The sequence below is a fragment of the Phyllobates terribilis genome, unplaced genomic scaffold (genome assembly GCF_046119375.1).
Source record: "Phyllobates terribilis strain yellow unplaced genomic scaffold, ASM4611937v1 Scaffold_2__4_contigs__length_985480577, whole genome shotgun sequence".
Classification (NCBI taxonomy): domain Eukaryota; kingdom Metazoa; phylum Chordata; class Amphibia; order Anura; family Dendrobatidae; genus Phyllobates; species Phyllobates terribilis.
The window spans coordinates 690,876,268-690,900,235 of NW_027362762.1; the positions used below are offsets into that span (position 1 = coordinate 690,876,268).

General features: G+C 42.4%; 1 protein-coding gene across 1 annotated transcript in view; it reads right to left on the reverse strand.

The window, feature by feature from the left end:
• Positions 1-2,924: 2,924 nt before the first annotated feature.
• Positions 2,925-23,968, reverse strand: part of CNTN2 (contactin 2) — a 50,476-nt gene continuing 29,432 nt past the window's right edge. The window contains exons 7-23 of the mRNA XM_073666993.1: positions 22,097-22,199; positions 20,047-20,222; positions 16,168-16,304; positions 14,461-14,590; positions 12,056-12,206; positions 11,798-11,925; positions 11,133-11,308; positions 10,246-10,366; positions 9,825-9,983; positions 8,618-8,767; positions 8,239-8,309; positions 7,676-7,910; positions 7,345-7,454; positions 6,677-6,863; positions 6,432-6,544; positions 6,187-6,355; positions 2,925-3,288 (exon numbers count right to left, since the gene is read on the reverse strand). Of these exons, the coding sequence (XP_073523094.1) occupies positions 3,197-3,288; positions 6,187-6,355; positions 6,432-6,544; positions 6,677-6,863; positions 7,345-7,454; positions 7,676-7,910; positions 8,239-8,309; positions 8,618-8,767; positions 9,825-9,983; positions 10,246-10,366; positions 11,133-11,308; positions 11,798-11,925; positions 12,056-12,206; positions 14,461-14,590; positions 16,168-16,304; positions 20,047-20,222; positions 22,097-22,199 (2,408 nt within the window). The 3' untranslated portion in view covers positions 2,925-3,196. The remainder of the gene's footprint in view (positions 3,289-6,186; positions 6,356-6,431; positions 6,545-6,676; positions 6,864-7,344; positions 7,455-7,675; positions 7,911-8,238; positions 8,310-8,617; positions 8,768-9,824; positions 9,984-10,245; positions 10,367-11,132; positions 11,309-11,797; positions 11,926-12,055; positions 12,207-14,460; positions 14,591-16,167; positions 16,305-20,046; positions 20,223-22,096; positions 22,200-23,968) is intronic.

The window sequence follows — 23,968 nt, forward strand, 5'->3', positions numbered from 1 at the left end:
ACACTTTTTGCATAATAATTTGGAACGCGGTGTACATGTGCTTTTCCACAAAACACCAGTGGTTCACGTAGTGAATCTTACAGTTCTAACTTGCCAACCGTGGTCTGTATGGAATTGTTCAATAAAGGGCCCAAAATTAAGATAACATAGATGGGAGAGGTCTCTATGAATAGGAATTCCTAAGTATTTGATACCCTGTGAGGGCCAGGCAAAGGGAAAGTTGGACTGGATGGAATCCTATATGGATTTAGGGAGGGAGACATCGAGGGCCTCAGACTTCGCTGCATTGATTTTAAAATTTTACCATGTAACAAAGTGATCTATTTCAGCCATAACAGCAGGGATGGATATATGTGATTGAGTGATATATACTAGGACATCATCAGCAAATAGAGAGCACTTGTACTCGGTGCCTCCCACCTCAATCCACCTAATATTGGGGTTATGGCGAATTGATGAGAGCAGGTGCTCCGTCACTAGGATGTATAAGAGAGGGGACAGAGGACATCCCTGCCTTGTCCCATTGGTGATTGTGAAAGGTGATGATAATGTTCTGACGCACCCCCTGGGCCTTGGGACACCCGGAGCCGGACCCTTTTTGGTGGATGCTGGTGGTTGTAGTCTTCGTGGCGGCGATCCGGTTCCGTGGCTGAGGGCGGTCAAACCAGTGGCGGAACTATTTATGTGGTTTTGATGTTTAAATGTCCGACTACGCCACCCGTGGATTGCGGTCAGAGTGAACCGCCGCTACAGGGCAGACCGCTAAGGCTGGTGTTGTGGGTGCAGCAGAGCGTAGCATAACTCCCCACGGGAGGAGTATAGCCTCAGGGCAGTGTATGCGGAGGATGGGGGTGATGGTGCAGGGCAGCAGCAGTAACGACACGGAGTCAGTGATGCAGTTCAGGGCCTTTACTCACAGTTCTTATTATCCAGACCACGTCTGCAGGTAACGGCTGCCCACGTCGTACTGTGCTCACCAGGTGAGGGGCTCAGACAACTCCCAGATAACTTTGGAGCGCTTCACAGGACCCCCTTTGTGTGTTCTTTGTCTGGCCTTTCTTACCAACACTTCTGTCCGGCTGCCTCGGGCCTCCTCTTGGTAAACTTGGCGCCAGTTTCCCTGACCCTATGTGGTGCCTTCCTAGCGGGTGGAGCAAGGGGCTGCGCCACATAAAATGTCAGAGCCTCCGGTTTCTAGCTGAGGGTCGTTTCCTGCCTCCACTAGTTCGGGGACCGGTCTCCCCCTTTGGCCTGACCCCTCCACGCAGGTGGATTCGGGCGTGCGGTGGCGACTCGCCCGTCCGCACCCCTGGGATCCCTTCATTCCTCGTTCCTGGAGCCTTCTCCGCTCCTCTTCCTTCCTTCTCCCTCTTGCAGGCCTGGGCCTCTGTTACTAGGCCCGCCTCCGGAGCAGAGCTCATGCAGAGCCCCTGCTCCCTGCCACTTCTGCTCAGACTTCTCTGCACTGAACTAAGATGGTGCCCACCTTTTATACTCCCTTCTCAATGCACCCAGGAACTGCTTCCTCCCTGCTCCTGCACTGCAGGGTTCCCCTTCCTCAGTGTTCCCTCCCCCCACTCCAGCCAGGGACAGGGACTGTCGTGCCCATCTCAGGGGCATATTGGTCGCCCTGCCCCACGGCAATGTGGTGTAATGCATGCAGGTGTCGGGTCCTGATCCACACTCCATCCTTATCTGAGAGTGAGATATCACACCTCTGGGTGAGGTGCAATACGTCTGTAGCAACCGAGCCCTCGGTGCTACAGTTCCATTTATCTTCAGCCTAGGTGACGTATTGTGATACAGGGCCGTGATTTTGGCTATAAAAGGGTCCCCTAGACCCCTACCCCAAGCTTTTTAAGAGAATCATATATGGCGTGCCAGGAGACTCTATGGAATGCTTTCTCAGCATCCAACGAGAGTATCTACTTACAAATTTTTAACTGCATCTAGGCCAGGAAATACTTTGTGCCTAGTAGCAGTGTCTGCTAGTCAGCGGATTATCCCGGGTGTTAAGCAAGCTACACCACCTGTAGTTTGGACACTTAATTTTTTCAAAGGAAATGCTTCGGGACCACGGGATACTTAGTGAAGAGCATCAGGAGGCACCCCAAGGCATAGGGGCTGGGACTGGCACTAGGATGCCTTGCGGTGGACAGCCGAGCTCGATCCTTAGAAAAGCTTTTTAACTGCAGCAGCTTTAGTGGACGCTACTGGAGCTGGAATTACGCGGCTGCTGGCATGAGACTTGCCCTCCAATAGATCCTTGTAAATGGATTTAAAGTGTATTCATTCAAATTAGAGGGACAATTTAAATTAAAAAGCTTAGAGCTGCCTCCACCACAGGGGGGCTCTCTCGACCCACCAGCGGACAGGCACCAGTATTGGGAGAGGGGGGCTGGCCGTCAGGGTTCACCGCGGCTCTGGCACAAACCCGGCGACACGGAGGTGGCACGGGCAGGAGCGGACTGGCCGTCTCGGCTTCTCACTTTTTGGATTTTAGAAGGGCATGACATGCCTATATCTGTGTCTCCCCCTCCTTTTACTCCTCCACCTCTTTTCTTTTCGCATGACTATATGTACTTGTCACTTTTCCATGTGTTAGTTGTGTCTTCTGAGCAGTTTGTCAGCTTTTGGACACCTTTGAAGGTGTTTTCTATGTGTTTCTATGTGTTTTTGTTTGCCTGCCATTGGTTTTAACGGTGTTCGAAGGTGTTCGACGAACAGTTCGACGAACAGTTCGGCGAACACACGGGTGTTCGACGAACCGAACCGAACTCGAACACTACGGGGGTGGCTCAACACTAATCATAACCTATATACTTTACATTAACCTTTTGATAATTTGAGTAAGAGATAAAAGAAGGAAAGCAAAGGCAATTGTAGAAAAAAATTGCTATTTATAAAGCATGTACACATGGCTTCATAAGACAAAATCCCCAAATGTGTCCCATCAAAAAGTGCTTACACCCGCCCCACCTTCTAAAAGTAAATCCCACTTCAATGTTAGGAAAACGTATCTGGCACTAAGCCCTTTTGTTTTTACAGGGCACTTACACTCTGCCAGCAAGTTTTTTTTCCCTTATACTGCATTCTACAGAAAAATGCTGTCTTTTGCTGTTGGGGATAGCTTTCTTTCATCTTCCGGTAAGTGTGAGGCCAAATCTTCCATCTTCAAGGTAATAGTTGTGATGCCTCAAACTACAAGATACCTTATCAGGACCAAGACTGCGACTGTTTTAGTCATGCAATTCTGAGAAGCAGAGTTTTTGACCATCATGCTGGTTCCTGTGGGAAAAAAACAAATACAAGAAGGAACAAAAATGAATTGATAATAAGCAAAGGCAATAACATGTGAAGTTAAAGGGGTTGTCCATTTTTTGGGAACATTTTTTTACTTAAATGGATATAATTAGGGTTAAAAATAATGTTTGCTATTGAGTTTAATTATACATTTTGCACAGTTTGCCGCCTATAGTGTGTTGCACTGTTTATTGCTATCTGCAGGATAAGTTAATTGAAAATCTCTCAGTCAGTCCGCTTTAATGGTGTGGTGAGTTGTAACTCTTTTATCTGTCTTTTTCTGAGCTTCTGACCTCCCTTTGCTGATTTATGAGCACTGACCATATCAAGCTTGAATATGCAGAGAAACAAAGAACCCAATTACACAAATTATTTTTAGCCCCAATACATGAATTAAAGGAAAGTATTTGTTCATAAAGGTCAACAACCCCTTTAAGGTGGATGGATTGATAATTCAGCCAATATGACAAAACTAAACATCTGGAAATCTTCTTGGAAGAACTACTTGATTTTCCATAGTTTTTTTTCTGGTCCATGGTCTCATAGTAATGCATCTTTTTATTTGTGATTTTACTACATTAATCCTGCCAAACACATTAGATGGACGTCGGCCGTGCGACCGTCAGCCATTTCGGCCGACTCTCCCATATACAGGAGCGCACACTCAGCCAAGGGCTTCTGTGTTCTCTAAGAGAAAGCCGTGGACAGACATGTTAACGGTGGCTTATCTCAGGGAGAACAATGTGATCGGAAATCGGACATGTGAGATCAAGATCTCTCCGGACCATCAGTCGGCCTGCTCCCCCCTACAAATTACACTGTCGTCCGAACCAGTCGATATTGGCTGGTTCGGCTGACATTAGTCTAATGTGTATGAGGGCCTTGAAAGCATCAAGCCTGAAATTGCCAGACTTGATGCTACCATAAAACTTCTGACTCCCTCTCAGAGCCTCACCAACAGGAGGCACAGATGGCTTATCAGTGAAGCTGGGAGGAATAGCTATCAGTAGGACGAGGTTGTGTTTACATGGACAGACCAGCGGCATGATGCAACTACCGATCGGCGGTCATTTAAATGCCTATTTATCCAGGCAGACCAAAGTAAACGATGCACGCTGAATGATCTATAGTAGAACGTTAAGAGTGCATAGGCAGCCATAGTTTTCGACAATACGTGTCCTGTTTACACAGGACGATTCACCGCCCTGCGCAAAAGATCATTTCACCCAGTGAATGAGCATTTTTTTATCGGATGATCAGCAGCCTGTTTACATGACCAGATAATCATGAAACAAGCATTTTTAACAACATTCGTTTATGATTATTTTGCTGTGCATATGCAGCTTAAGTGTTCAGACAAGATGTGTATGTAATATGTATGGCCAGCCTGAGAACATGGCATTGATAATTGCTTGCTCTGGAATGAAGAGAGCGTCCATATTTCTTATATAGCCTTATATTAAACATTGATTTTGCATAATACAGAAAATAGTGATATTTATTTTACTTGCTTATGTAGCACCATTAATTTTCACAACGCTTTACAGACTTTATCATCACTGTCCCCATTGGGGCTCAAAATCTGAATTCCCTTTTAGTATGATTTTGGAGTGTGGGAAGAAACTGGAGTACCAGGAGGAAATACACAAAAATTCCTTGCAGATGTTGTCCTTGATGGGATTTAAAACTAGGACCCCAGTGCTGCAAGGTTACAGTACTAACCACTGGGCCACCATGCTGCGTGTGTGCCCATTCTTCAATGACAAATCAGATTTCTAAGCCTGACTAGCAAAGCTGTGTTAAAGTCATCAATCTCATCTCTACATTAAATCCTCCCATGTACCCATTACCTTCTCTCTGTTCTTATTACTTTCCCATACTCTTGTGTATTTCCTCCACTATGGAAATCTCTACTTCTTAAAGGGATTGTCCACTACTCGGACAACCCCTTCTCAATCACCATGTTCATGTTCCCCCTTATAAGATAACACCTATACTTACCTCCGATGCCATTTCACCGTTGTTGGCACTGGCTCTCCCGGGGCTCACGTGACATTGTTATGTTACGCCATTCCTGTGGCCAATCAGCGGCCACTTCACTCTCCTCTCGTTTGGACAATCAAGACAGCCGGAGGAAGTGAGAAGTGCAGCTGCTATCTCACTTCCTCCATATGTCAGTTATGTCTACGTAACATAAGTCCCGGGAGAGCCAGCACCAACACTGCTGGAATGGCGCCAGTGAGTACAGGTGTTATTATTTTATAAGAGGGGAAAATGGTGGTTGAGAAATGGTTGTCCTAGTAGTGCACAACCCCTTTAGCTAAATCGAAGCAGGGCCTGATGCCTTTCTTGAAAAATATAATATTACAGTTTGGGTGTACTAGATTTCTGAAGATGAGACTTTGATTCAGGGATTTATTCTGGATTATGTTTGGAGTTGGGAAAGAATTTTTCCTCCAATATTGGGCAATTAGCATCCACCAATCAACAGTAGGATTATAGATTGGACCTGAAAGACGCTTGTAATTTTTTTTTATCCTTATCAATTGTATAACTATACCATCTGCCTCTATTCAGATCTCAGCCTGGCATAAGGGCACCATCAGAACTACTGACTCAATGCTTGACAGAGAAACAATACTGCATTCATAAGTCACTGTGCATAAATAATAACTATGTGACAGGCTCTGATTAGAGTTGACAGTGATGTCACGCCAGGATGGCTAATCAAAAGAAGAGCTGCAGATGCCATCAGGTAAGAGTCAGTTCTGGTCTAGCAGCCACAGATTGATGACGTGACTGATAGACTGGGTCTTGTGAATCTGTTCACATCAACTCTAGTTTTGATTCATTATGGCACTATTAATATAGAAACAACGGTACCTGAATTTGTGGGAATATGCACCTCTGCTGACGCCCCATCCCCTCCTAATCCAGTGGCCCGTAGCTGGATAGTCACATGATCGACACCTTCGGAGAGTGGCAGTTCTGCTTGTGTCTTGCTTGTTACATACAGGGCAGGAGTTGAATGAGGATCGACTATATACAGTATCTACACAAATACAGTTAATTGTTACTAAGGAGAAAACACAAAGGGAGAATTGTTAACTGCTGTTTACAATAGATACCTTGTATTCAGTTACAGAAGATTCATTTCTCATTGATGTCACTGGGTCCCACTTAATTCTGACACTGGAACGGGAAAGAGTCCAGGAAATATTGCCGGGAGGTCTATTTGGAGCTGAAGAGTGACAATTGGTTAGTTTCTCCTAGGCACAGTCTAAATCATGTATGATCTAATGATAACGTTGATCATAAGAGTTACGCAAAATTAAAATGATTATTTATATGACTCTTTTGGGGATATACGTACGTGATTTGGGTGTAGTCACATTGGCAATGGGGCTCGGTGGTCCAGTGCCAGCTCTGTTGTAAGCACGAACTGTCACGTGGTAAAGAGTATTTGGCTTCAGACCACTCACTCTGGCAACTGTGTCCAGGCTCTCTGACCTCACCCGATCAGCAGCACCTTCTTTATCACCCACTTTCCAGTATCTGATCTGTTTGAAATGACACAGTTAATGCACATCTCCCACCCATATGCCTGATACTGGCAACTGTTGCAGATTTTACCTGCATAAATCTGCAACATTTTCAACCTGTGTAGGATCTACCCTAAATAACTATGGAAAACGGGTACTAGAGTTGAACAAAAAGATGTGTACTGCCCTGGTCCGGCATCCAGTCTGGTCCTCTGTGGCAGCCTGACCACGGAAGGCTTCACTCCTGCGGCCGGTATTATCTGACCAGCATCCTGGGCACATTTGGTGTTTTCAAGGCCTCAGGCCTTATGACTATACCTCATGTAACATCATGACATTGTGGGGCCTAGTATATCCCGTAGCACCCAGGACTGAATAGTCCTGTGGTCCAGCTGCCATGAAGGACCGGAGTAAATGCTGGGCCAGGGCAGTGTGAATCTGGCTGCTCATCTCTAATAGTTACACAATAGTAGTTGGTTGCCTATTACACATACTTTACCTCATATCCTAATAAAACCCCCCTGACAGCGGCCACAGACTTCCATTCCACCTTAATCTCAGAAGATGATAGAGCTGTTGCTTTAACATCAGATGGTGAGACACTCGGCTCTAGGGATCAGAAAAACACATATCATATAATAAGCTCATGAAATGGTAAAAAACACAGTAAACCTCCCCAAAAATATAGCATATATTTTTATGTATACATTAAAATGTAAATTCTTCAATTTGTCATAAAAATTCTTTTTGAGAAGTCGTAAATCTGAAAATCATAGTTATAGCTTGGCATCCATAAATCTAAAGACTCAATAAACTCATGAGTATCATACCCTCCTCTGCAGAGTACACAATGGTTTTCAGGCTTTCAGGTCCTTCTCCTTTCTGATTAAATGCCTTGATCGTGACATTGAAAGGGGTGTAAGCTGCTATGCTCTCATTTCTATAGACAAAGTGTTCAGACTGTGCCCCAAGAATTTTAACTGTCTGCCAGGACTCCTCAGTCGTTCTCTTGAAGGCAATAATGTATCCAAAGCCGTCTCCATGTTGGTACTGTCTCTCCAATGGCTGTTATACCAAAAACAAGAAAACTATGATAATTCGTTCATGGGTACATGTGCTCGTACCTGACAATTATGAAAGTTGTGGATACTGTTAATATTTAGACAGTGTAATCTTAGACTTGGCAGTCTGACAATGCACCAAATTTATCACAATGGCTCATGTTGGATGGTGAATTTAGCGCATCTTTAGACACTTTACACAACCTAGCAGTGGGCTTAGCTTATGCAATCATTTTGGCTCACATTGGCACTTCTTAGGTCACACCTCTTTTCCGCTAAGATATGCCCCTTTTCTTAATAAATATGTGATGTTTCACTAAACATTGACTCACCTTCCAGGTAATTGTGAGCTCATTTGGTGCCCCTCCTCCACCATTAAGACCTGACGGGGCCACAATAGGTTCTAGAGGGAATTATAGGAAATGTTAGGTACTACATTTCTCAATGACAAGTTATGGTATTTGCTAGAATTACTATCTAAGAATAAGTATAAATCTTTGTTATTTTTTTTAAAAAAGTGACAGCAATTAGTACTATGTTCTTTGATTACATACACTTAGTTTTCCATATACTGTGGCATTACTGTGTGCATTATTTTTCATTACTATTACCCCTTTGGTTAACTCTTTAGCCATTACCATATCTTAATTGCTTGTATTACCAAAAGTATAACATTGAAGATCATAGAAGTGATCACATTCATTTACTCACCAGCCTCTTTTGTTCTTATTATGGCTGATGGAACACTGGGTTCTCCAGCTCCTAAAATATTGCTAGCCACCACTCGGAATAGATAATCCGTCCATGGTGTAAGTCCCACTACCAAAGTAGTTTCTGCATTTCCCTCCACGGTGGCAGGGTCTGTAAAGTAAAGAGTTTAGTCAATATAAATAAACCATAGAAAAATTTTAAATATATTGGTTAAAGAGCGAAATGACATTCTTCTTCAGGTACCTTTGGTTCATCCATAGACATATGCTTTTAGGGGTTGTTTAATAGTTTGAACAAGCCAGAGCTTCATTCATGGTAAGCAGCGGATCCCTGGGATGACTTACCTCTATTTGGAAACAAGCAATAATAAAATGCCCGGAGACCTGAAATCAATTAATCTGAAAACAAACTAGTTGAAAGAGCATCCAGAAAGTCCAACAAACAGCCTTCCCTATCCATCTTGAATATGGCCTCACAACACATTTTCTAGAGGCTTCTCTGGGCACTCAGAAGCATATAAGCTATACTGTCAACTGATATAGAAAGAAACAGTTAACTCCACATAAAGTGATAAACCAAAGAAAAATGCGTCATCATCATATCCGAGAAATGACAATACTCATGGTCAGGAATAGGTGGCTCAGATTTCTTAGAAGAAAAATTATACCCTTAAAGTGAGGGCAGATGGATTGGGTGATGAAACTCAAGAGAGTCAGAAAGATTGACCACAGCTGAGATAGAATATTTTTTTTAGGAAGAGCTAGAGTAAAAAGGCTGAGAATCACAGAAGAGTGTTTGATGTTACCATGCTGGATATTTTTTTGATTAGTATTGGAAACCTCATGAAGTCACACCAGCAGATGGCACAGAGGGTAGCTGTTGCTGCCTTGGATTCTAATTCCTCCATACATTGGATGAAGGAAACAATCAGAGCATCAAGGACTATTCCTGGAGAAGATGCAGGATGCACAAGGTCAGAACTATGTACATGATATTCAGGCAACAGTGAAATGCATACTGCTGTTCGAAAAGAAATCTGATGTATCATTCTATTAAAATCACAGCAGAAACAATCTGAAATAGTGATTCATTTTCACTTCACTTGATATCTCTTGGGTCTAGAGCCACAGTGCATTTGATGTTCATGTTTCAGAATCTGCTACATAGCTCAAGCTTTGCACTTCTGAAATCATCCATTTACACTGACCTGTTCGTGCTTTTTTCCACTCTTCCTTTTCTGGTTCTTTGAGTTCAACTGTATAGCGACTGATTGGATTATGGTTATCAAAGCCTCGACTCCAGCTCAGTTCAATGCTTGTTTCCTTTGCATTTCTCGCTACTAGACCTCCTGATGGTCCAGGGGGTCCTACATGAAGCAAACACACAAATATTCTGTTCTACATGACACCCATTAACCTACTAACATTTACAGGTCAAAATAACCAAACTTAGCCAATACTTTGGTAACACATAATCAAAAGTTTGCTTTAGCAGTAGAGTCTAAATTCATTCTTCATCAAAAACTCTAAGGAAATGATACAGAAAGTACATAAAATATATAAAGTTTTAAAGTATATAAAGAAAGTTAATCTACTACTAAAGAGACTAGATGCCAGCACCAGGGTTACCTCGCACAAGGAGAGAAGCTGAAGCAGAGGCTCGGTCCACCACAGTCTGAGCTGTACATGTGTATTTTCCAGCATGCCTCAATTTAGTATTAATAATGTGAAGATCCCCAACAGATTCATCCTGCAAAAAAGGGCTTTGTCTAAAACGTAGTTGCTATCAATGTATTACTAGGCATGCCATTCACACACAGGAGTTTATAATGTTGCCATCACTCCGGCTGCAAGAGTAGTCATTCAACCTGGAAGAAGTTTGTTTTACTGCTCATTCCTTTAGATATCATTTTATGATATAGTAAAGATTATACATAAATAATGAGATTTAACATACAATAAATTATCACTCTTTAAATAAATGTAGATTTCACTCAACCATGGTACAGGAAGCCTGACACATTGCTTGGTAAAAAAAATATTTTTCGTTTCCATCGAATGGTCAAGCGCTAATTGCAACACGCTATAGGTTTACTGCTGAGACGGAGTCTTGGCTGGTCCTGACAGCTACGTCACAATTAGGCTGTACGATACAGAAGTTCCCCCACAAAGAAGTGAAAAGACGCCGGCTACTTAGTGTCCTTTCTGTACTATGAGATCAAGGTATAGGAAATAGTAAAAGGGAGTCTATAAGCACAAAATGACTGTCCACAGTAGTTGGGAAGGTGCACTGAACTGTTTGGCCACTTCAACCTCGCCAATAGTGCACTGAGTGTCAGTGCTTGGTTTGAACAGTCATTTTTGCTAACACACACCTTTTATCATATGTATTGTAGGCACAGTCCCCAGTCCCCAATGGTTCTGCTAATGAACCATAATCTGTCGTTAAAAGTTATGTAATCCGTTTGGATGCAACATAAACACACAATATGAAGACAAGTGTTAGGGTCCCTCACCCTTGAAACTTTTTGATAATGTTCTTCCGCCTTCTCAAAGTTTATGGGCATTCCATCTAGTTCCCATGTGAATGTGAGATCCATGGTAGGATCATGTGAAGCGTGGCACTGTAGTGTAACACTGTCCCCCTCATTGATGTCTGCTCCTGAAGGGGCCAAAGTAATTCTTGTTGCTTCTGTAAGATAAAAATGTCTGTATTTATCAGCTGACTATGACAGAAGGCATTTTCTGGCATTAATACATAAAATATGGCATTTAGACTGAACATCAGCTTTATATGGTCCCTATGGGAATGGTTCTGTCTCACATATGTGTCAAATACAGAAGTTAGGGCTCCAACATTGCCTCGAGGTCCATTCATTTATCCGGACATTTAGGCTCCTATCTAAATAGAGAATCACAGTTTGACTATTTCTTATCACTGTTAGTAGGAAGTGTGGTTGTATGTGACAATGTGTCCAATGGAGTATTTGAATGTATTGGTACAATTATTTTTCCCCTTTAGATCAACACTGCAGGATAACAGGATGACATAATTACATCTGTTGTCATCCTTTATATGTATATTTGAAAAAAATGTGATAAAATGTCAATACTTTTGTTTACCATCCTCCTACAGACTGGACTATGGAGGAATGTATTATTATATATGTAGCCATCTCACCCCTCACACTAAGAATGCCAGTACTATTGGACTTCCCCATGAGATTTTCTGCAAAGCAGGTATAGTTCCCTTCATCTGCTCGGGATATATTCTTCAAGATTAGCGTTCCATTAGCAGTGACTGTGATCCTGTCAATAATTAAAAGATACTGGAATTATCATTAGAATAATATTCATGAATATGAATATGGCTCTAGAACATAGCTTGTTTGACATCAAGAACTGATTTTTGCTTTTGCCACATGCATCACCCCCAAACCTGCTACTGTTGCGTAAAAGTTCAGTCCCTTTACTCCATAAGATGTCTGGGGTTGGGGCAGCCCTGGGATTACAATGTATCTTGATTTCTCCACCTCGAGCTGCAGGAATCAGGGGTTTTACGGGTGAAAGACGGAAATCAGGAGCCATAGCTTGATGGAAAAGAATAAAAAAGGGAAAAACAAAGTGTTGTCTTGGTTAGACATAAAATACATATTGTGGATACATCTATTGCTACATTCTGCCTGTTCTCAGATCTTAGAAGGTGATTAAGGTATTAAGTTGCAGACCACCTTAGGAGACAACAGCAGGAGAAGCAGTATTGTAGTAGTGCCTGGCCAAATTTGTTGGTGTATCATGACCGTTTCAATGGGATCCACCGACAATCCTATATGGAAACAGCTCCATAGTCCTGTGAGGCTCCTTACTAGGGGAAACAGGGACTGGGCAGTTCAGAGATTAAAGCCACAGTCACACTTTGAGTATTTAATGAGTTTTTTACCTCAGTATGTGTAAGCCAAAACCAGGAGAGGAACAATCAGGGGAAAAGTATAACAGAAACACGTCACCAATTCTGTATTTATCACCCACTCCTGGTTTTGTCTTACAATTACTGATGTAAAATACTGACTTAATACTGAACGTGTGCACGTGGCCTAAGGTAACAATTCCATTGTTTGCTTCACTTCGTAGTAACCTATGCTTGGGCAATCATAGGGGATTTAAGCTGGCCATACACATGAGACAGGATTGGCAAACAGATGTCTCTCCCAACTACCTCAGTAACTGAGTACTTGACTTGGTCAAACAATCATGTGTTTTCAATGAGGAGAGAGGAGAAAGCTGCTGGCAGACTAGTCTGGCAGTGGCTTATCTCCCATGAAAACAAAAGGATCAGGTGTTGAAACTCCAATTGCCCGATTCTTCTCTCCTCCAACAGCATCTGTTTGGGAGGCCTCCACAGATATTCAACAGGTTCAGATGACTTTCATCTAATGTGTATGGGTTTTTTTTGGAAACAAAGCTGGTGGCGAAAGCTCTCGATTGTACATGGGCAGCTTCTGAGTGGATTTAATTGTGAACCACTAGTTTAATGCTCGCTAAACAAGAACTCCGAGACACGGAGTAACTATGGCTTTTCCTATTCCTGAAAGTCCAGGATTGAAATGAATAATATTTCAGCAGAACAGAGTGTTGCTGTAGGCAAAAGTTAATATTGGATGAATAATAAATCTATTTAATTGACAAAAAAATATTTAGATACTCCACAATGTACATTCTCATTTTCTAAATATACTAAATGCTAAGTGTAGACTTTTGTCTTAGGCTATGTGCCCACGATGCAGAAATGCTGCATATCTTTTCCGCTTCTTCCTGGCAGGAAAGACGCATGCGAATTGTACATGCGTTTTTCCCGCCAGGTAGAAGCGTTCTTCACATGCATTTCTGCATGCGGGTTATCAAGCGCTTTTCCAGGCGATTTTAGCATCACTTGGAAAAGTGCGTAACAACTTGTTCACATTATATAAATCCATGCAACCGGCATGGATTTATATAGTGTGACCAAGTAATAGTTAAAAAAAAGAATAAGAATGGTGAAAAATAAAAAATAAAGATTATACTTACCTTCCGATGTCCCCCGGCCTCCTCAGCGATGTGTGCGGTGTGTTGGGCGGCTCGCGGTGGTGTGAAGGATCAGCGATGACGTCATTGAGTCATGTGACAGGTCACACGACCGCCGACGTCAGAGGTCGCATGACCTGTCACATGACTCAATGACGTCATGTCAGGTCCTCACACCACCGCGAGCCGCCCAACACACCGCACACATCGCTGAGGAGGCCGGGGGACATCGGAAGGTAAGTATAATCTTTTTTATTTTAAATTCTTTTTTTTTACAGTTTTCTATGGTACCCGGGTCCAGAGGAGAGTCTCCTCTTCTCCAGACTCGAGTACCATCCGCACATTGAATTGCTTCATATCCGCGTGTGTAGATGCAGTGATGCGGATATTATGCGATTCAATGCAAGTCAATAGCGGCAATTACGCTGCGTGTCCGCAAAATTAATGGACATGTTGCGTATTTTTCCGCAATGATAATCCGCAGCGGAAATTTCCGCAGCATGTGCACAGCACATGTGGATTATCATTGGGGACCATGGGGCACGTATTTCCAAGCGTTTTTTAAGCATTTTCACTGCGGAAATTCTGCGGCAAAAAAGCTTGAAAAACGCATAGTGGGCACACAGCCTTATAATAGGATATTTTTCATACTCTCACTTTAAGTAATTAGGTTCAAGGAGCAATCAGCAAGAAATTGATCATATTTGAGTAAACTTTTTCAATGTGGCAATGTTAGTGAGTGTAGAGACAGCATTCTGTTATTTTCTCTCCGTTGTTCCTTACCTTGGACAGTGAGCTCTGCACTTGTGTAAATGGTGCCATGCTTGTTTCCTGCCACACACTGGTACATGCCAGAATCTTTTCGATTTAAACTGGTGATTTTCAGCTGCCCATTGTTCACTTCTATTCGTGCCTGTTCCAGAGTAGAAACATATTGCTTATAGGCTGGATATTTTTTTATTGCTGTGCACTACCTCCATTCATTACATTTCTCAACCGCCCAATTCTTTCATATTCCAGGACTAACTAATCTTCAGTTAAGACATGAAAAAGAAACATTACAGTTATAAAATTACTAGTGTGCTAAATTGTTGTTGTTATTAAGCAGCAGAACGTGACCCTCCACATGCTTAGTACAAGCACCCAGGAGAGGACACAGACTGAAGAGGACCCCTGTGGAAGTGTGTAGCCCAGGGGATGGGGATGACTCGGCACCCGGGCCTTGTTACGGCCTGACCCTGGGGGATGTCGCGGTGGTCGGCTCCCGGGGCCGTACCCTGGGCCTCTCTTTTAAAAGGGGGGATGATTATATTACTAAGTTCGTGACGCCACCTGTGGTGTCTGGTGAGGATCACCAGCGCTGCGGCAGCCAGCTGAGGCCGGTGTTAAGGCAGCTTGCGTGGTATAGCTCCCCACAGGTGGAGCTAGGCCTCAGGGCAGCGGGGATTTAAGGATGCAAGGACAGATGGGACCCAGCCGGGTCAGAGCAAGAACAGGGACAGACACGATAGTCACTTCAATACCTTTTACTGATGGAAATTCAGGCACGTCCCGGAGCACTGTAGGGTGAAGGGTGCATATCAGGATCCTCCCCAGTGAGCGGGTGTAGGGCCTCCTGTTTCTTGCCTTTGTGTGGTAAGTTTCTGACCTGCCTGGAGCTAGGCCTAACCTGGTTTCTGTACTGCACCGGCTGACTTTGTGGTAGGGCCTTCTCTTGGAGCACGCGCTCCCAGCTTGCGGGGCCTCCGTGACTCCTGGCTCTGTTACTTATCAGCTTTTGGGTGATCCAGGGACTTGAAGTCTTCCAGTGATTCCAGTTATGTCCTACTGGGTCCTAGAGATCCCAGTAAGCTCGGACCAGGTGTGAGCTTGTACAGCTCCTCTGCCCACAATGCTACTCACTTTCTACTCGCCTTCGGCCACGCTCGGGCCCTCACTAGGCTATACACACTAGCGACAGCTTGCCGCGCTTCACCGATCTTATGGCGCCGGCACACCTTGAGCTCTAACTGAGCTACAACTGCGTCTGGACTGGGCCCCACTGCAGGCTGACCTCTCTGTAGACTCCAGACTAGACTGAGCTCGACTCTGTATTCAGGTCCATACTTGCTGAACTCTCCAGAGGAACTGCTGAATCCCCTCTCTGCCTGGCTCCACCTTCCCTACTTATATCCCTAACGGCTCCCTCTAGTGGTCTGAGGTGGAAGGTGGAGGTGTGTGTGTGCTGTGGGGGCCTCTTGTGGAGGAATCCTTTAATGCACCCCTCTAGGATCTGTGGCTCCAAGCACAGCTGGGCGCCACAGAAGAACAATAGCTCAACATAATGGAAAATCCCACCTGCTTATGAGGTATAGTGGGCCCGATTACCTCTAGGGCCTCTGTGCAGCTGCACAGGTTGCACCAATGCTATGCCCGCCCTTCATGTACCCACTACATATGATATATTTACACACGCATACTACACATATATTTGCTCCAGACTTTTCTCACCTGTGACATTAATGGTTTTCCATCTCTTAACCAGCGAATTGTGGGACGAGGTTTTCCAGATGCTGCACAGTTCCATTGAAGATCTGAATCAATTTTGGCTTCTGTGTCAGAGATAATTTGGAGCCACTCTGGCTGTGCTGTCAAGTAAAAAGAAAATGATCCATGTAACTACACACAATGGAAAGAATCTATGCTGGAACCGACATTATATATTTATGGTTGGTAATATAGTGCCAACATGCTCCTTAGTGATATATAGAGATTATCACCGTTTACATCAGTCTCTTTCTTCAATGGGCCACACAATCTATGTTTTCTATTTCTGACACATTCTATGGTCAATTTAATAGGAAGCCTCCTAACCTCTTAGTATGTTTATGGAGTGTGGGAGAAAACCAAAGTACCTGGAGGAAACCCATGCAAACACAAGGAGAATATACAAACTCTATGTAGATGTTTCCCTTGATTAGATTCGAACCCAGGACTATAGTTCTGCAAGGCTGCACTGCTAACCACTGAGCTGCAAGTATCTACATTTTTGGTGAACCCCTGATCTAATGTAAGGCTTTTTTTGCATATGCAGATTATAGTATGAATGATGAGGTCGTAACTCAAATGATGTCAGATATGTGTTTACACAGGACGAGGATCGTGAATGAAATAATTGAATAGCGATCGTTACATCATATCGTTGACCATCATGCTCTGTGTTCACATGGACAGATATCCGGGACAGGTAGACGTGGTATACAACCAAATCTCATATGTGATACCATTTTTTTTAATACATGAATTCATAAACTATTGCACAAACATTTCCACTGATGCTGAACAAAATCGAGCATTTTTCGATAATAATGAATATTTATTCATTCCAACTCACCAACTGCTACTGAACTATTGCTTTTGAACACAATCAACCCTACTTAGACTTGAGTTTTCACTCCTCCTTGTTGTCAGTTTAATTTTTAAATGAATCTCTATTTACATTACACAATTTATGAAAGTTGAACGAGGATCTTTTTTGTTCGCCTAAACGATTTCATGCTCGATGTGATGAATGAGCGATTTTGGACACATCATTCATTGGTTCAATCCATTCACATAACACAATTATTGTAAATGATGGGTCGTTAACACTAGAATCTGACAGATTAGTGGATAGTGTAAATGCAGCTTATTTCTGTGTCAATAGGATATAATCACAATAGATCTTTAACCCCTGTATGTAAACAATGATTTTTTCAGGGGAGAAAATATCATTGGTGCAACTCTTGCAGCCCCACAGGAGCCCAAGAAGTTAGGGGGCCTGTTCCCACCTCCAAAGCAGGCGGATTTGTGCATTATAATGAGCTATTGGACTGCAAAGGGCCCATATATTGTTCTTGCAAAGGGGCCCTCCCCTGCCTGTGTCCATCAGTGGATTTGTTCACTGACACAAGGGGTATTTGAAGAGAAAATGTGCACTGGCTCCAACACTTTTCTAAAAAAGTTGGTGGGTTTAGCTAAAGGGGGTATGGCGAACCATCACATCTCAGATGTACTAAGATATATGGCAGAAATCCTAAAAAATATATAGCTGATGTAGATTTGATTTGGTAGTACAAGACAGCTTAATGATATTTGCTCATTCTAGTGTATACATTGGTCTAATATGTCCCGGGACTGTCACGATGCTTATGCTTTGTAATTTGCCATGCATAGTTTTTTGGTGGATGGAGAAGCAGAGACACAAAGACCCATCCCCATTCCCTGTAATCTGTCTCTACTGTTGGAGTTCTAGAGATGGATTACAATTGATAACAGGCAGTGAAAAGCAAATTAGACTGAAGTGGCCTTCCTTGGTGCATTGTACTTTGGAGGGATTTTCAGGTGTAAGATAACATCATTTTTAAAATGTAATTTTAGATTCTATTTTGCACAATAGCTATAAAATTATATCAAGTTGTCTGAAAGTATAGTGGCCTTTTAAAGGAGTACTTTAATCAAATAAAAAGTGATTTGAATGTTTCAAACTGAAATGAGTTGAAATTACTGAAATACTTTATACTTGAAACTTCTATTCATGGCCCAATTTTACTGCTGGTTCCGATTCCCAAAAGATCCACTTCTGTTTTGGGTCTCAATATAGGAAAAAGCAAAGCCAACTCATCAAGTTAGCACCAAAGCTGTCTGTCTAAGTTCAGTGGCCAAACCAACCCTCAGGGGCTGGCTTAGCTATTGAGCCAATGCAGTCAACCAGTTGCTTTTATACTCACTGGAAGGGGAAGCTCTCTCCTGTGACTGGACCAAAGCAAAGTGAAGCAGAAAATCAGACCATTGGTGGAGCTTTCACTAATAAAATATAATAGTAAGATCAGTTTGAAACACATCTAAACCATTATTTATTTGGTCAATTTTGGTCACCCTTTAACTTTCTATCTATGATGAGAATTTGAAGAAAAATTAACAAATGGTCAAGTAAGTCCAAACAAAGATATATAACAAGTATTACATAAAAAACGAAACACCTCTAAAGAACAACAACATGGAGAAATAAAGGAACCATCCATAAATAACTCACTAGAATTTTATTGAAATCTAATTAATAATCCTAAATACATTATGAGAGGTTGGCAAAAAGAAATACAAGAAAGGGAAGGGAAACAATTATGGCAATAGCATTGTTGGGTTACAGTATATTAGATGGAAATTCGTGAAAAAATAATGTAACAGCACAATGATTTATAATGAGCAAATGATTAAAATAAGTACAAGGGCCAACGTTAACATGATCTTTTTTATCAGTTTAGACAAAAATAGGGGTAATAAATAACACAATCCAAAAGAGAAAAATTATAATTGCTATTTTAAAGTGCAATGTGTATAAAAAGCAGTAAACCTGTATGACAAGTAACTGGCCCAAGTACTTAGATTGCAAGTATAATCTTCATGTGCCTAAAGTAAAATACAGTACTTACCCATAGCAGCAGTGGTTGCCATGTCCCTGTCCTGACCTGACGCATGTTTCGCATCTAGCTTAACATGTCCTTCTCCTTTTATATATGTTCATCAGTCCAGTGAGAAAAAAGCTGATTGGCATATGGGAACTGTATTTTGCCCCAATAGCTCTGCATCCATTTTCGGCATTCAAATTTAGGGTAGGGTTCAGAGATGTAGGGGGGCGGTGAAACAGAGTGTGCGCATGCGCTCAACTTTCTCTATTGGATTGTGGCATTTATTACCCCTATTATTGTCTAACCTGATAGAAAGATCATGTTAATGTTGGTCCTTGTACTTAGTTTAATCATGTGATCAATTTAAATCACTGTACTGTTACATTATTTTTTTTCATGAATTTCCATATAATATATGTGAGATGTACTGTATCCCAACAATGCTATTGCCATGATAATTGTTTCCCTCACCTTTCTTGTATTTCTCCTTGCTGACCTCTCATAAATTTACATAGGATTTCTAATTATATTTCAATAAAATTATTTTTAGTTATTTATGGGTGGTTCCTTTATTATTCCATGTTGTCGCGCTCTGTGGGTGTTATCTTCATATGGGAGTATTGTACCCAGTTATATTCTTGTATATATTCATGGGGGAACTTGTTCAATAGAGTTATTTTCCCAGCCAGAAAATATGAGTGATGCTATGTCTATTTAGTTATACAAATGAAAATAGTCAAGAATGGACCTCCACTTTATTTGACAGATCATGTTGTACTCTTCTTGATTGACCGTTCCTGTGGTCACCTAAAAGTGAAATGAGGTTCATCTCCCAAGAGTTTGGATTTCTGACTAGCAAATTATCTAAGAAGCTTAATTCCTTTCAATCAAGATTTATACAAGCATTTGAAAAAGAAAGATGCAGTGTCCAATGATATCTTACCTTGCACTATCACACGACCTTGATGGGTATCTCTGCCTTTAGCGTTTTCAGCTTCACACTCATAGGTTCCATCATCCTCAAAGCTGACGCTTTCAATATGCAGAACGGGGTCTGAGGCGAACCACTGAGGGGGCTGTGAAGTATCCACCTTCCTCCATCGAATACGAGGCACTGGGCTATAAATATTATTTCATGATGTAAATGATTGTAATCTAGTCCAAGCTAGTAGGAGTTTGATTGTCTGCCTACCACAATGCATCATTATCCACTCTGATATAAATCTATTATATGGAGTCATTATTCCTGGGAGACTGCTAGGTGGAATGGTACAGAGGCATCATCACATAAGAGCAGTGACATACAGTGAGTGGTTATGGAAGTGTGTTTCCTACATGCCACCTTGTCTTATACCCCTTAAAGGGAATGTGCCATCTGAGATGACCTATTGTTTAAATAAGGTTTTTAAGTTAAAAGGAAATTATCATCAGGTTTTTGATACCCCATCTAAAAGTTTCATGATGTAGGGGCAGAATCCCTAATTCCAGCGATGTGTCACTTACTGGGCTGCTTTCTTTAGTTTTGATATAATCACTGTTTTATCTGCTGTAGATCCACCAGTTCTCCAAATGCTGAGCGCTGTATAACCCCACCCACACCACTGATTGGCATCTTTCTGTGTACCCTGTGCATAGGCAGAAATCTACCAATCAGTGGTGGGGGTGGGGTTATACAGGGTTAGGAATATGAGGAATACATGGCATGAAATTTACTAGTCCTGTAGTGAATAATCACATGCTGATAAAACAGTGATTTGATCAAAACTACAGCAAGAAGCCCTGTAAGTGACACATTTCTGGAATCAGGGTTTCTGTCTCTACAGTATGCCGCATAGATTAGGTGGCAAAAACACCCTCTTATCACACCACGCCAGTCAGCCTCCTTTCACATCTTCCATGATCTTCTGGCACTGGATAGGCCTCGTGTGCATCATGATGTCATCGTGTCACCTGAGGCCTATTCAGCACAGTGAAGATTGCGGAAGAAGATGTGAGAGGATGTGCAGAGCTACAGTGGTAGGACAGGTAAGTGGTGAAGTGAGTATTTTTATTTACCCCAAGTTTATTTATTTTTTTACCCCAATTTTATTATTCTATGGGGTCTTCATTGACTTTGAATAACTTTGATTCATCTCAAATTTCAATGCAAAATTTGAGCACGCTGCCTAATTCTAATCTTGGCAGATTCATTCATTTCTAGTTAAATATACTTTTTTAAAATTTTGATAATATATTTCTTTTTTTCAGGTGACGATATTAAAAAACAAAAATGTTTCAATTTACACACTAGCCACTAGGCCTAATATTAGATTCCTACTTCATGTTGGGCACATGAACATTAGCACATGAGACTGACTCAATCCCTACTGACTTGAGGCATTTAATGAGCACAACACAACACTCTGATCAAGACAAAGGTGATTGTGAAGGAAGGTGAGGAGGTGAGCTGTGCCATCACTTATTGCGAATGGTGGCTCCTTATTTTATAGAAAGGCGTTACCATTTATTGTTAGGCCACATGCACACGTTGAGTATTCAGTGAATTTTTTACCCCAGTATTTGTAAGCCAAAACCAGGAGTGGGTGATAAATCAAGAAGTGGTGACGTGTTTCTATTATACTTTTCCTCTGATTGTTTTTTTGACTTACAAATACTGGTATAAAAAACTCACCAAATACTCAACGTGTGACCGTGACCTCATCCTGTCTGTATTGGTAACGAGACTGCTGAAAAGTCATCTGTACACAACAGGTAGCATGAGTCTAATATAAGCCCAGGTGGTCAGTGTGAAAATTGTAAGATTTCGGAATTTTGTTTAACACAGATAAGATATGAAAATTAAAAATATTATGAAAATGTTTAAAAAACACATATAACATAAAATCTTGATTTAAACAACATTTTTATTTTCTCCTGATACATTCACTTTAAATCAGTGTCTAAGAGAAGACATTTCCATGTTTTGTGCACATAAAAAAATTGAAGCTACTTACTTTCCAAAGGCAAAACACTCCAATGTCACTGACTGCCTGGAGAGAGTATATGTCTCCGCTGGGAAGCGCACTTTAATACTGGGGGCGTATAACCGGGGCTCCGCTGTAAGATCAAACAGATAAAATGAAACACATTATTAAACGAACTAAGACATGATAATGATTATACTATTATTTTAACAAAGATGTTTTATAGAGCTAATGTTTGGTTTGTAATATTTATATTCCATGGTATGGTTAAAAATAGACATACAGTACAGACCAAAAGTTTGGACACAACTTCTCATTTAAAGATTTTTCTGTATTTTCATGACTATGAAAATTGTACATTCACACTGAAGGCATCAAAACTATGAATTAACACATGTGGAATTATATACTTAACAAAAAAGTGTGAAACAACTGAAAATGTCTTATATTCTAGGTTCTTCAAAGTAGCCACCTTTTGCTTTGATGACTGCTTTGCACACTCTTGGCATTCTCTTGATGAGTTTCTAGAGGTAGTCACCGGAAATGGTCTTCCAACAATCTTGAAGGAGTTCCCAGAGATGCTTAGCACTTGTTGGCCCTTTTGCCTTCACTCTGCGGTCCAGCTCACCCCAAACCAGCTCACCAAATAAATCTGTTGCATGTTAAGCCTGTTCAGTCTAAATTGTACTGACTAACAATTACCGTATTTTTCGGACCATAAGATGCACTTTTTTCCTCCAAAATTTTGGAGGAAAATGGGGGGTGCGTCTTATGGTCGGAATGTTGGGGGGGGGTGTATATTTATGTGTGGTGTGGGGGGAGCAGTATGGGTGGAGGAGCGGGGCACAGGAGGCAGCAGCTGCCTGCTGCAGCCTACACTGTCCCCGTTGCTAAAGAAAATGAATATTCACTGCTCCCCACGCCCATGGGGCGTGGGGAGCACTGAATATTCATTCTCCTTAATAGCAGTATACAGTGTAGCAGCGCTGCGGCTCCTGCTGCTGCCGGCTATCTCCTGTGCCCGCTGTTAAAGGGCATGGGGAGGGGGTGAATATTCATGCCCTTTAATGAGCGGGCACAGGAGATAGCCGGCAGCAGCCGCAGCGCGGCTCCGCTGTGTGCCAGCTATGAAGGAGAGTGAAGTCACTGCTTCCCGCGCACACAGACCCGGCGTGGGGAGCAGTGACTTCCGGCAGCTGATCTGTCCTTGTGAGCCGCGCATGGCAGTGACGTCATGCGCGGCTCACATGGAGAGATCAGTGCAGGCAGACCGGACGCAGCGCTGGAGGAGAGAAGAAAGGTGAGTGGGAGTGTTTATTTTTTTTAATGTGCAGCCTGATGGGGATTAGGGGGACCATGCATACTAGGACAGAGATTAGGGGTGCCATGCATACCAGGACAGGGATTAGGTTTGCCAAGCATACCAGGACAGGGATGAGGGGTGCCATGCATACCAGGATAGGGATGATGGGTGCCATGCATACCAGGACAGGGATTAGGGGTGCCATGCATACCAGGACAGGGATGAGGGGTGCCATGCATACCAGGACAGGGATGAGGGGTGCCATGCATACCAGGACAGGGATGAGGGGTGCCATGCATACCAGGAGAGGGATGAGGGGTGCCATGCATACCAGGACAGGGATGATGGTGCCATGCATATCAGGATAGGTATGAGGGGTGCCATGCATACCAGGATAAGGATGAGGGGTGCCATGCACACCAGGATGGAGGGATGCCAGGTATACCAGGATGGGGATGGGGACCACATATAAAAGAAAGGGGGGAGGCATATATACCAGGATGGGGGATATTGTCAGAATTGGGGGATATTACCCCTATACCAGTGTCAGCAGAAGACCCCTTCCCCCTTAAAAGTGCATCGTGACCACATTTTTTGCT